Source organism: Mauremys mutica, chromosome 20, assembly GCF_020497125.1.
Source record: "Mauremys mutica isolate MM-2020 ecotype Southern chromosome 20, ASM2049712v1, whole genome shotgun sequence".
Classification (NCBI taxonomy): domain Eukaryota; kingdom Metazoa; phylum Chordata; order Testudines; family Geoemydidae; genus Mauremys; species Mauremys mutica.
In genome coordinates, this window is record NC_059091.1 from 24,247,669 (window position 1) to 24,260,733 (window position 13,065).

Here is a 13,065-nt window from a genome sequence, read left to right on the forward strand (position 1 = left end):
CTGCCCCGCGGGGTTACGCCAAGTCCCTTCCTACGCCAGAGCCAGGTTACCAGGGCCTTGGATGGGAGTTTTCCCTCCCAAACGCTTCATCGGCTAAACAACGTGTCGGGAAAAGAGTCGGCTTTTAGCGCACACATCCCGAAGCACCTGGGATCCCCAGGACTACATCTCCCACAATACACCAGGGCCTCCCCCCCCAGGGAGACCACGATGCATTATGGGAGATGTAGTTTGCACCTTGTGTCCTCATTCTCCTCTATGGGCGGGGATCCCCAGCTGGACTACATCTCCCATGAGGCACTGCACCGCCCATTTCAGTATCTTTGCTGTCACTTTCACAAAAAGAACAGGAGTACTTGCGGCACCTTAAAGACTAACAAATTTATTTTAGCATGAGCTTTCGTGAGCTGCAGCTCAAATGTGTTAGTCTTTAAGGTGCCACAAGTCCTCCTGTTCTTTTTGCGGATACAGACTAACACGGCTGCTACTCTGAAAACTGAACTTTCAAGTATTCAGTAGAAACTTTCACCTAAACCAAAAAATTTTCTCCCCCGCCCCCCTCAAAAATTTCCCAGGGTGTTTTTTTGACCCCAGCCCAGCCCAGTCCTGGCTAAGTCAGGGCGCGCCCGGCCCACCCCAGCGATGCCCGGCCCCTTTCCAGGGCTTTCCGCAGCACAGGCCCAATGCAACGTGTGTTTGGACGGAGGTGAGGATTGATTTGGGATCTGGCCCGAGCCTCTGGCCAAGCCCCGCCCCAGGCAGCAGCTGGCCCGTATGCCACCCAATCTGGTACATGTCGGTAGGTACTGAACTGTGGGGGGGCTGCAGAGTTGGCAGGGGCACAAAACCCCCTTGGCAGCCCAGGGCAGAGATCAGAGCTAAGCCAGTCGTTTGCACATTGAACCCACCAGCCGCACCCCCCGAAGTCTGACCAGGGTTACGGCTGGGCGGGACGGAGACCGACGGGGGCGCAGAGCCATCTCCCCCCGCTAACAAACCGGCCTCCTCGACCGAATGAGGGCACCGAGGAATGTTCAAAGAGCGCGGCCTGCGGCAGGTCAGCAGCGGGCTGAGTGCTACACATCGGCAGCAACGGCTCCACTTGGCTTTGCGATCTGGGCTCTCTGCCATAGGGCCATAGCTGCCGACCGTGATCTGTGACAGTGGGGCACGTTGCTCGAACTGCTTCCCCCGTCTCTATCCCCTTCCCCGGCAGCCCCCAGAGTGCGCCGTCTCCTCCAGCAAGATCGCTCTCATCACCCACCATGGCTACGCCAGCCCTCAAAGGAACCGCCAGGCCGGGTCAGCCCCGAGGCTCACCAGTCCAACTCCGGCGGCAGCAGCTGCTGGAGAGGAAGGTGCAGGAGCCCCGCGATAGCAGACATGGAACAATCTGCCCCCCACAAAGGCCTCTCAATCTCTAACAGTTTGACTCGCACCCCAAAGCTCCAGAACTCTACCATTAACAACTGCTCAGGCTCTTGTGGGGAGCTGTAGAAAAGGCCAAAGCCTCTTAGAATCCATCCGAGTCCTTGGCCCCAAAGCCATCCAGTGGCAGGGAGTTCCACAGTGTAAGGACACGATATGTGGAACAGGATCGCCTTGGACTTGTTTTGAATTTGCTGGTTTTCAGTTTCACTGAGTCCCTGGTTGATGAGACGGGGAGAAGCCCCCGACCCCCCGTTCTCTCCCCTATTCGCCAGAGATGCGTGTCCCCTCTCTAAGGTCAATCATCGCTCTTTGCAATCGCTCCCCACAGGAGAGTTTCACAGGCCCCTAATCATGCCCTGTAACGTTCTCTGAAGCCCTGCTAATGCCAGAACGGCCCTCACGTGGTTCTCCAGGACAGGCGGCAGAGTTTGGGACCGGAGCACAGCTTGGTGGCTTTAGCGGCTGAAGTTCCAAGATTAAAGGCTGGAGTGTCTAAGGCCACGTCTGACACGTTGTTAGCTAACCGGGTTGGATCCGTAGCTGGCCCAGGACCTCAGCGGATCTGCCAGGCCCTGAGCGCCCAGAGAACTCAATTGCCAACGGGTGGGAGAACAGCTGGGTGGGAGGTTCACGTTTCCAGGCTTTTCTCCAGTCTCCAGGGTTACAAAACTGACTTTAGAGACGAGAGTCTCCGACCCACGTGGCTCCAGGAGCCGCGGCTTGAGGAAAATCCCCCAAATATCCCCCGACTCGGGCTCTAAATCCCGAGAGCTGGCGACCCTGCTTATCCCTGGGCTGATGGGGGCCACCGTGCCGGAGAGCAGCACTGCCTCCACCCCAGCGTGGCACGGGCAGGACTAGACTCTGCCCTCCCCCTCCGGCTGGCCGAGTCTTCCCTTCGCTTCACGCACTTGAAAACCTCTTCACCTAGCACAGCTCCAGGCCAGAGACCTGAGCCCCGCTCCAGAAAACGCGTGTTTCCTCCCTCCCGGCAAACAGCTGGTTCGTGTCCTCCTGGCTGACGCCCACCCCTGGGAAGGAGAGGGGCTGGGTGCAGCTCGGAGGGGAGGGGTGGGGCAAAGCCTCTCTGGGTGTGTCTACACTGCAGTGCAAAACCCACGGCTGGCCCCGCACTAGGACCCATCTACACCGCAATGAAACGCCCCACGAGCCGAGTCAGCTGGCATGGGCCAGCGGCGGGTGGCTCCCTGCAGTGTAGACAGACCCCACCATCTCCTCAGCGTCGGGGGAGGGGCGGGCGCCCGTGGACGGTGGGAACTGTGACTAGTTGGACTTACAAAACCCCACACCTTGCCCCCAACCCCCACTAAAGACGCACTGGTAGCCGGCGTGACCCAGGGCAGGGCACCAGACTGGAGCTCAGGAGACCTGGCTCCTATGCCCAGCTTCAACCCCTGCCCCTTTCGGTGCCTCCTCTCCTGAGCTGTGCAGCGCCTGGCACAGGGGGCCCCGATCCTGGGCAGGGGCTGAAAGTCTGCGCTTTGGAGACGCTGCAACATTTCCAAACTGTAGCTGTGCTCGGAGCGGCTCTGGTAAGTGGCTCCACAGGGGCTGGCAGCTCCCGCGCCGCAGGGACCCCGGGCTGAAAGTGGCCGGCAGCACCGTCACAGTCAGATTCCGATTTCTACCTTTAATCTGTGGCTCAGCCTGTCAGTGGAGGGACTAAAAGGCGCCGTTTGCTCACCCTGAATTCGCTCAGCACGTCCATTTCCCTACTAAATTTATATCCAGAAAAGCTCCCAGGGGATTCTGAAGGCCTGTGCTCCGGGGATAATCTGCGTGGAGGTCAGGCCCTGCTGCCGCGAACACAAGCAGCAACCAAGAACGGCCTGTTAGCAGGTGACTCAGGTGAGAACAGAAATAGCGAAGTGGTTGATGTTTCTAGTTTGCCTGCATGTTAAACGCCAAAGACACCCCCCCCCCTTTGGTCTCCCTTCCAGGCTGGGGGATGATTTTCCATTTAAATTTCAGCCTAAAACAGCTCTACAGCTGCGTAATGTCTCCCTCCCTCCCTCTTCTTTATAAATGGCAGCGCTCCCTGCTCGCAAGTCGCCAAGCATTGCTGAAGTCCTGGTGGGTTAGGGGATATGACGTGTTTGAAACACAAGACTCACAAATCACCGTTCTGAACCGACAAAGTCAGGGAGATTCTATGTCCGGAGCCGGAGCCAGAGCCCAAGCCTGCGGCCACGCTCAGCCTGAAGCTAAGAGGAGTTTGTAGGATCAGGCCTCAAGCAGGCACGTGGTAAGATCTGATCTCTCACAAATCGGTTCCGGCCCGTGTTACGGAGGCTCGTCTGAGCAGCGTGAGGTCCGTACAGAGCTGGCTGCTCCTTGCAGACAGATGGCAGAGAAGTTAAAAATCAGGGTTTTCAAGACAGTCTGGGAATAGAGATGCTAAAAGTCCACCCCCCACCTCTGTGCAACATATTGGAACAGTTTAATTTGCCAAGCTTAATTAAATACCAACACCTCTAACGAGAACATACACACAGGCTGCTATCTCGCCACCAGAAGCAACAGACTGTTCCAGATCCTTTTCTCCAGGACGTTAAAAACTCATCTGGTCCTGGCCTCCCCCGGTTACGAAGGCAGCTACATGCACCCTAGGCTAGTGATTTTTCTAGGAGCGTTTCTTTTGGATGAAGGCAGTGACTAAAATAGGGCCGAAGGGACGGACAGGGTCAGGCCTGTTCGGGAGGGCGGAATACATTAGGGCTGATGAGTCGTGTCAGCTCCTCTGGGAAATTGCCTGGAACACAATTTAATTACATTTCGAGATTCGCTGCATTACAAATCACCTCTCCGCTCGGGAGCCCGGCGACGCGGCACACGCAGGCTTTGGCAAGCGATCCGTTGGGGGGGGGGGGGGGAATATTAAAAAAGGTTGGGTGTTTTTTTTTTTTTTTTTAAAGAGACAGTGCTGCAAACACAAAGGGGACCCAGCTATCCCCACGATGCCCGGGCAGCATGGCCGAGTGCTGCAAACACATCCAAGGGGACCCAGCTATCCCCACGATGCCCGGGCAGCATGGCCGAGTGCTGCAAACACATCCAAGGGGACCCAGCTATCCCCTCGATGCCCGGGCAGCATGGCCGAGTGCTGCAAACACAAAGGGGACCCAGCTATCCCCACGATGCCCGGGCAGCATGGCCGAGTGCTGCAAACACATCCAAGGGGACCCAGCTATCCCCATGATGCCCAGGCAGCATGGCCGAGTGCTGCAAACACATCCAAGGGGACCCAGCTATCCCCACGATGCCCGGGCAGCATGGCCGAGTGCTGCAAACACATCCAAGGGGACCCAGCTATCCCCACGATGCCCGGGCAGCATGGCCGAGTGCTGCAAACACATCCAAGGGGACCCAGCTATCCCCACGATGCCCGGGCAGCATGGCCGAGTGCTGCAAACACATCCAAGGGGACCCAGCTATCCCCACGATGCCCGGGCAGCATGGCCGAGTGCTGCAAACACAAAGGGGACCCAGCTATCCCCTCGATGCCCAGGCAGCATGGCCGAGTGCTGCAAACACATCCAAGGGGACCCAGCTATCCCCTCGATGCCCGGGCAGCATGGCCGTCACCAGGCCTGGGGGGGGAGCCATTCCAGGGGCAAGAGCAGCAGCTTCTCTCACTCTACTGCCCTGCGCCTCCCCCCCCCATGTGAGGAGCACATGACCCACAGACAAGCCCAGGTCTTCCTGTTTTCACAGCAGGCAGCCCCCCCCTTGGCTTCCCTCCCACGCCAGGAGAGGGCGCCGCGAGTCAGCCTCAGCCCAGAAGCTCTTGCAGCCACTCTCCTGTGGTCACATTTTTGCAGCAGCCTCTAGGCTGCAGCAGCTGAAGAGAACTTTGTTCTGAAGAGCCGGAGGGGCCTGGTGGTCACGAGATGAAATCGGGCCCCTCTCTTTGCACCAACCCCGAGGCCCAGGAGGGCAGCCGACTGCTTGATCTGCTGCTTAAATGCCCAGTGGTGCAGCTCAGGCCCCTCGGAGGCGCAGAGCAGTTCCTGGGCTGGAGGGGTCAAACCACGACTCGTGCACCCGCCTGGAACGCCCGCTCGTTCCCCAGCCTACCAGCAGGTGGAGCCATGCAGGGGCCTTTGCTCCGTGCTCCGCTCCACCCCCCAGGCAGCGTCTGTCACTGACTCAGGCCCCCGAGGAGCCGGGGTTCCCTGCTGGAGGGGCCCCCCTGGCTGTATTCAGAGACCCTGGGCCGCTGAGGGCTGCGTGTGGTTTGCAGCTCACCGAGTGGCCACCCTCACGCGTCGGGGTCCGTAAACCGGGTCACTCGATGCGTTAGACGCCTATGCATGGAGCCAGGACAGAACCAGCCCCCGGCACTAAACACGCTAAGCGTGACGCATGAATCCCTCACCCCTGCGAGGCCGCCGGTCTCTGTCCCAGCGTAGGACGCCGGAGCTCACACACGCAGCTCCCAGCGGCGGGCTGCCTTTCCGAACGTGGACCATAGCGAGAAAGCCAGACAGCCACCGAAACCCCACTCCCGCGCCCTCGCCAGTCCCACAGAGCCTGGTCGCTTGGGCTCCGCAGCCGATATTCCTCCAGCAATGGAAATCCCAGAGCTGGTTATCTACCCCCACTGAACCAGCTTGCCTTTAAACAGGGAGACGCTGGTTGACAAGGGGGTGGATTTCCCCTGCCCCTGAATACACGCCGCCCCACATCTGCGGGGAAAGGAACATCGCGGAACGGGCGTTTGGTCAGCACTCATCACTTACCGCTGGGCTTTAAGTACTTCTTGGCATGCAGGTAGCTTTCCAGCATGCGTTCGTTGAAGAGCATGTACCCCATGGGCTCCGAGATAATTATGTCCACCTGTTCGGGAAGCGAGATTTCCTCCACCTTGCCGGGGATGACGACGATCCGGTCCGTGAGGTTGTTGCTTTTCACTAAAACCTGAGTGAGGAGAAGGAGGAGTCAGAGAAAGGCAAAGAGAGGTGGCCCCCACTTCCTGGGTCTAGAATGGTCTGTGGGCATCTGCTGCTGACGCCAGCCCAGGAACATCAGGGCAAAAATGATCTAGTGTAACTGAACGACTGCGAGACAGTTTCGAAGGAGGGCAAAGCCCGTCACTTTCATCCAGCTGAGCGAGACTGGGCCAAAGTCCTTCCTGGTGCAACTGCAGTGATGTCAGTGACACCAGGGATGAATCTGGCTCAGAGCCTTGAAGAGCAGGGGATCTTCTGAAGACAGGGTTATGTTTCAGCCCACAGATTCAGAGTGCTTTCACCCCCCTTTTCTCCCCGTATCCAGCACCTGGCATCTTCCAACCACTTGGTTAACTGGCCGCGCCTCCCGACACCCGCATCACACAGATGGGTAAACCAAGGCAGGAGAGGACGACGTGAGTCAGACAGTGAGTCGAGAGCGCACCAGTCAAAGCTCAGTCTGTACGTGCTGGAAATCTGGGTTGTGATCCTTACTGGGAGAGGGAACAATACAAAACGGATGGGGGCGTCTGGTCACTGACGGGGGGGAGAACGTTTCAGGGAGGAAAGGGGCGACTTATCACCATGCAGCTAGATCCAACCCTCACTTGGCCGGCATCTCTCCCGATGACCTTGGGTCAAGACTTACTGGGGACGCTGCACGTGCCTTCCCGTGGGATGGGGAAGCAGCTTTCCCTGGCAGCAGGGAACTGGGATAGAAAAGCTGCAGGACACGCAGAAGCCCATCGCGGATCTGCTGACGGGCCAAGCTGCAAATACACAGCGACAGACGGGAGTGCATGGAACCGGGAAGAGGCTACGAAATGAGCAGCTTCTGGGCTGATGGTCTTCGGAGCCTGGCTCTCGGCTCCCCTCCCTACAGACCCTGCCAGCCTGAGGCGCGAGTAATCCCAGCTCTCCGACGTGACATGCTAGAACACCTGGTGAGCCACCCAGGAGGATCCTTTCAAGGAGACCCCTTGGCCTGGGGGGAAGGGGTGAGTCCCAGCTGCCTCTCTGCACTGGACCCTGCTAGCACCAGTTCTGCCTGCAAACAACGTGGCCAATTTTCCTCTGTGCCCCGCCCCCCGTTTTAAATTCGTCAGGTTTAGTGGCCAGGGCCCAGACGAGACAGCCAGAAACCCAGAGGCCTTAGGGATGGCTCTGATCTCACTCCATCTTCCCCAGACCCTGCCAAATCTGGGGATTCCGCTCTCGTGAACTGTCCAAGTCCTGACAATCACACTCTGGATAAACAAATTGAGCTTGGTGCTGGCCCAGTTTCATCAACCGGCTCCAAACTTTGCTTTTCAGACTATTTCAGCTCCTCTCCTTATTTCCTGCAAAAAATCTAGCTCGAGTCCTGCACGTCTCATGGTTAGAGTGCAGGGTGCCTGGGTCCTATTTTTGGTTCTGCCACCAATGTAGCGGGCGCCCTTGGACAAATCACATCCCCTCCCCGTGCCTCAGTTTCCCCATCTATAAAAGAGGATACGACCCAGCTGGAGGAGGGGGGCTCTCTCTAGATGAGAACGGCTGTATTATGAAGCGAGCGAGAGTGCCACCACGTCACTCCACAGCTTCCTGCTGGCCCTCAGCTCCTGTTGAACCCAAGTATCAAAGCAGCGTTGTGTCCCAGGTCTGTTTGTCGTGGGCGCCGCAGCAGAGAGAAGCCTGCTGCGTTTGCACGTCGGTTAGATACCGTCAAACGAAGCCTTCGCCGCTCTAAGCAGCACCTCACTAGATGCCTGGGCTGATGCCAGGACTCACTGGACTGACAGCAATGCTGGGCTCCCAGGGCACGTCGATCCACGGCAGCTTTTCCTCAGCGCTCCGTCGGCGTCCCGTTTGCTGGCTCAGCCACCGCTCTGAAACGGCGTCCCCATCTCCCCAGGGCTGAGAGATGCACCAGTCCTTAGGGCCTCACAAGGAAGCTTGGAGGCTTGACGGGATTTCAAGCCAGGTAACGCCTGGGCTGGCTTGGCAAAGCTGCCCCAGAAGGCTGCAAGCTCAGCATCCTCAACCATGTGATTCTCTGACCTGGAGACTGATCTTCCCACACCCAGCGCCCTGCTGCACTGGGACCTGGCTGAGGAGAACTCCCCAAAACGCTTTCGCATAGGAGCCGGCCCTGCAAGGCAGAGCGCGTTTGCCTGCAGGCGGCTGGCGTGCGAGCAGTACTGACCTCCGCGTGCTGGGCCATCGTGCTGGCTTCCACTGCATAGATTTTTCTTGCCCCAGCCTGTGCGGCGAAGAACGAGAGGATGCCGGAGCCGCAGCCGACATCTAGGACGATCTGGGGAGAGAGGAGGGAGAGAGTGAGCGGCAGCAGCTGCTGATAACCACCCCCAGCTCTCAATCTACCGCCTAACCCGGCGTGCCGTGGAGAAGGGCCTGCCTCGCTCGCCCGGCAGCGTGCACGTGCCAGAGACCAGGCTGAAACTGCAGCTCAGGGTGGAAGAATTCCCGTTTCAGGGCCCTCCACCAAGATGGGCGGATTAAAAACCCTCGGAAAGGAGTGCTCCCAAATATTTGCTTGACTTGGAGAAAGCAGAGCTAAGACACCCCCTCCCCCCGGCTTTGAAACCTCTGAACTCTCCACAGATCCCACCACCTGTGGTCCAGGCAGGTCTCCCGCCCGAGACCTCAGACCAAGCTCTCACCAGCAGGGACCAAAACGATCCCACAGCCCTTTTTACAACGGTTGGGGTTTGGTCCCCATGTCTTTGGGTCAAATCTCCCCTGGGCGATGCACTGGCTGCTAAGCTCCACCCCAGAGAGAGCTGCATTTCAGCATCTCCTAAGAGTCAGATTGTCCATCGTTCAGGGCGGTCTCGGGGTTCGTACGGCCTCAGCCCCAATTGGGTGAATTTTAACTGGGCTCCTTTTACAGACATTAACTCACAAATACAAGAGAAGCGAGGCTGCAGGAGTTTCGCAAGGCACAAAGCGCGTATCGTTTAATTAGCAACACAGCGGCGGAAGCTAGAGCCACCCGTCTGCATCAGTCGCTCTTAGGCGCATGCAGATCTTTGTGCCGGCTTCTGATAAGAAGCTACTGAAATTAAAAAGCTTATCCACAAGGGCAGACTTTCCAAACAGCTGTTCCTGGCAGAAAGACGCGGCTTTCCGAGCTCAGCCTGCCCCTCGCGTGGGTTTGGAGGCACAGCTCTGCCTGCAGGGGGGGAAAAATTGCTCCAAGCATCCAACTTTGCCCCATAAAATAACTAACTAACTGAAGGATTCACCCAGATACTGATCTGTCAGGGGATTTACAGAACGGGGTCCCCTGCCTTGGCAGAGTCACTGCTGTCACCTCCTGCGAGCTCCGGAGAGAATCCCACCCAATAAAAAGGAAAAACGTTTACTCTCAATTAACCCTATTGGATCACACAGCAGCAACCCTGAGCTCTCCCAGAGCAGCTGAAAGCAGTGGACAAATACTGAGTGGAAAGCAAGCACAGCTGAGAGGGTAGAAAAAGGGACTGGGAGCCAGGACTCCTGGGTTCTGTTCCAAGCTCTGCGAGGGGAGTGAGGACTAGTGGGTTAGGACGGGGGTGCTGGGAGCCAGGACTCCTGGGTTCTGTTCCAAGCTCTGGGAGGGGAGTGAGGACTAGTGGGAACAGCATAGAAAGGTGGAAGTCAGGACTCCTGGGTTCTATCCCCGGCACTGGGAGGGGAGTGGGATCTAGTGGGTTAGGACAGGGGTGTTGGGAGTCAGGACTCCTGGGTTCTATCCCCAGGAGTGGGATCTAGCGGGTCAGGACAGAGCAGGCTCTGTTCCCAGATATGCCACTTGCTGCGTCCTGACAAGGCACCTCAATCCCACCACGCTTTCTCCCTATGTAAAAGGGGCCCCACCGGGGGTGCGGCTCAGCGGGTGGTTTGAAGGTGGAAGGCGAAAGCACTGGCTCTAACTCAGGCCTAGTCGAGGCTAGTGAGGAAAGCCAAGCCCTGGGTCGCACCCACAGGGGACGGGAGGGACTCCGCAGCAGCCGCTACCAGCCAGAACTGCCGAGCTTCCCTTTCCTCGGAGGCAAATCTTCCCGGCAGACGGGCCGAGCAATCCAGGGACGACGCAGGAGGAGCATCTGCCATCCTCTGGTCACCCCACCCCCAGGGACCAGCGAGTCCAACGCAGGTGTGTTAGCTGGACAGCGCCCTGCAGACCAGCCCTTGCACCAAACCATCGCCTGGCTGAGGTCACGGTAAGAACGGTAAAGAGAGAAACGGCTTTGGATACCAACGGCTGCCTTGCAAATCTCGGGAGATGAAATCAACACAAGCGCAGACACTAGTTCCACACGGCTCCCCGGCTGCGCAAGTCCTAATTAGACTCTCCCAGGAACAATATTCACATATGAAGCCAGCTGGCTCCACCTGGTCCCAAGCTGACAGGGTGGCCTAATTGGTGAGTCTTAATGTCAATTATTAATTACGTGTATTACAGTAGCACCTAGAGATCCCCTTCGTGCCAGGCGCTGCACAGACCGCGCGAGAGACAGTCCCTGCCCAAAGAGCTCAGGCTAAATAGCCAAAAGCTGGGAGGGGAAACTGAGGCACAGAGTGTGGAAGACTTGCCCAAGGTCACTCAGCTGGTCAGTGGCAGAGCTGGGAACAGAATCCAGGTCTCCAGAGTCCCACTCGCAGCCCTGTCCACTTGGCCACTCTGTCTCCGTGTGAATTGGGAGGGTCACCTGCATAGGCCAAGCTGGCATGAAGTGGGTGTGGCCATCAATGCCAACACCCGTCAGGCAGGCAGTCTGGTGCCCACATCGTGTGGGTCCATTAGGGGAGCGGCTGCTAGGAGCAGAGCGCCTCCCGGCACCCAGGAAGCAAGCCAAGAGCCGAGCCGAGGGAGCCGCTGCTGAACTATTCAGTAGGTGTTCGGCAGCGGTGTCTAGACGCCCCCGGCACAGATCAGGATCCCACTGGGCTCGGCGTTGTCGCCACTCACAAGCTTCTGCCTGCCCGGACAATACACGATACTTTCAGCACTGCCCCATGCGGGGAGGGGGGGCGGCACCCCCTGCGGGCCACCTCCAGGTCGCTGGCTCAGATCTGGCCCAGGAGTCTCTGCCCTCTGATGGCTCTTGGCTGTGAGAAGGGCGGGGGCCCACTCTAGCTCCATGCCCCTGTCACAGGAAGGGGAGACTCAGCCGAGAGCAAGGCCTGTCTGGGTCAGGCACTGAACTCCCCCCCCGAAGGGCCACCACCTCTCTCCTCAGGAGGGCAGGGGCGGACGGAGCCCCCAAGGCCTGGCTGAGGCCATTGCTGGAGAGAACCAGGCTCCTGCTGCACCAGCGTTTCAAATCCCTCCCGTACCCAGCGATGCTGCACCGCGATCCCTGCCACAGCCCTTGGCGGGAGCAACATCTGCATGGCTCAGCCCGACGCTGCCGGTACCAGAACGGGGCTCTCCGGTCCCGGCCCTTCCCCTGCAGGGTCGGAGGCATCAGCCCACGCAGGCTGGGGCAGCCGCTGCCTTCCTCAGCCTGTTCTAGGACGTTCTGGGTGCAGCCGCCTATCGGCGCGAGCAGGCGATCAGTGCCTCGCCAGAGAGCAGGCCCCGCTAGCCCTGCGGCCAGAGGCACAGCTCCCGGCAGAACCTTTCCTAGCCCAGGTGACTCGGGCACCGGAGCTCCCATGGGCAGGAAGCTCCTGAAGCCTTGTCATAATTCATCCCATTGCCCACCCTGCGAAGCCGCCTGCCTTCCCTCCCTTGCCCTCCAGAGCCTGGCCCGCGGCTCCGTATCCTGGCCCCTCCCGGCTGGCTGGAGTCTGAACGGAGCCAGCGCTCTGGGTAGCCATCGCCACAGGACCCACGGGCCTGGGGGGTTCTTGTTTCAGAAGACAACTGTCCCGGCAGATGCAGCCCTCGGATTTTCCCACCCCTCCCAGGGCACCTGGAAGTTAAAGCACCACTAGGATCCCCCCAAAAGCAGCCAGGGAGAACCTGGGCTGCATTTTTACTGCCTTTGCCCTTCTCGCCATCCCAGGCACTGCCCAGCACTAGGGTCCCCTCTAGCGGACGGGGAGTCGGGGCTCCTGGGTTCGAGTCCTGACTCCACTGCAGCCTCGTGGAAAGTCGCTTCCCATTTCCATGCCTCACTTTCCTCTATAAGAGACTCCCCATCTCCCGGGGGCGGAGTTACTGCCATCCCTTGGATGGAAGGTGCAGTGTGATGAGAAATGCCGCCACCTTCTCTGCGACCAGATCCACATCTGATGACTTTGGTTCCTGCTACACTCACCACAGAACCAACCCTCCCCTGGCCAATGGCCCAGGCCCATCACCAGATGGAGACGGGCAAATTATGAACGATGCAGAAAAGGTGAAGCATCCGATAATCATTTCGGTCCTGTATTTGGAACAAAGCAGGATGATTACTCAGACTTTCCAGTCCACTCGTGAAGAAGGAAAATGTTGAACAACATTCACTAGGTAGAAACATTTTTAAATTAGCAGGCCCGGATAACTTGCACTCAAGAGTCTTAAAATAGTTGGCCGAGGAGATCTCTGGCCCAATCTCTTAATTTTTAATAAATCCTGGAATATCGAGGAAATTCCCGAAGGTTGGAAAAGTGCTGACTTTGTGGCCATATTCAAAAAGGACAAGCAGGATGACCAGCTAACCATGCGCCAGCCAGTCAGATGTCA

At 58.3% G+C, this 13,065-nt stretch overlaps 1 protein-coding gene across 1 annotated transcript in view; it reads right to left on the bottom strand.

Moving 5' to 3' along the window:
• Positions 1-13,065, bottom strand: part of CARM1 (coactivator associated arginine methyltransferase 1) — a 52,372-nt gene that overhangs the window by 10,083 nt on the left and 29,224 nt on the right. Inside the window, exons 5-6 of the mRNA XM_044994653.1 lie at positions 8,590-8,700; positions 6,195-6,372 (exon numbers count right to left, since the gene is read on the bottom strand). Of these exons, the coding sequence (XP_044850588.1) occupies positions 6,195-6,372; positions 8,590-8,700 (289 nt within the window). The remainder of the gene's footprint in view (positions 1-6,194; positions 6,373-8,589; positions 8,701-13,065) is intronic.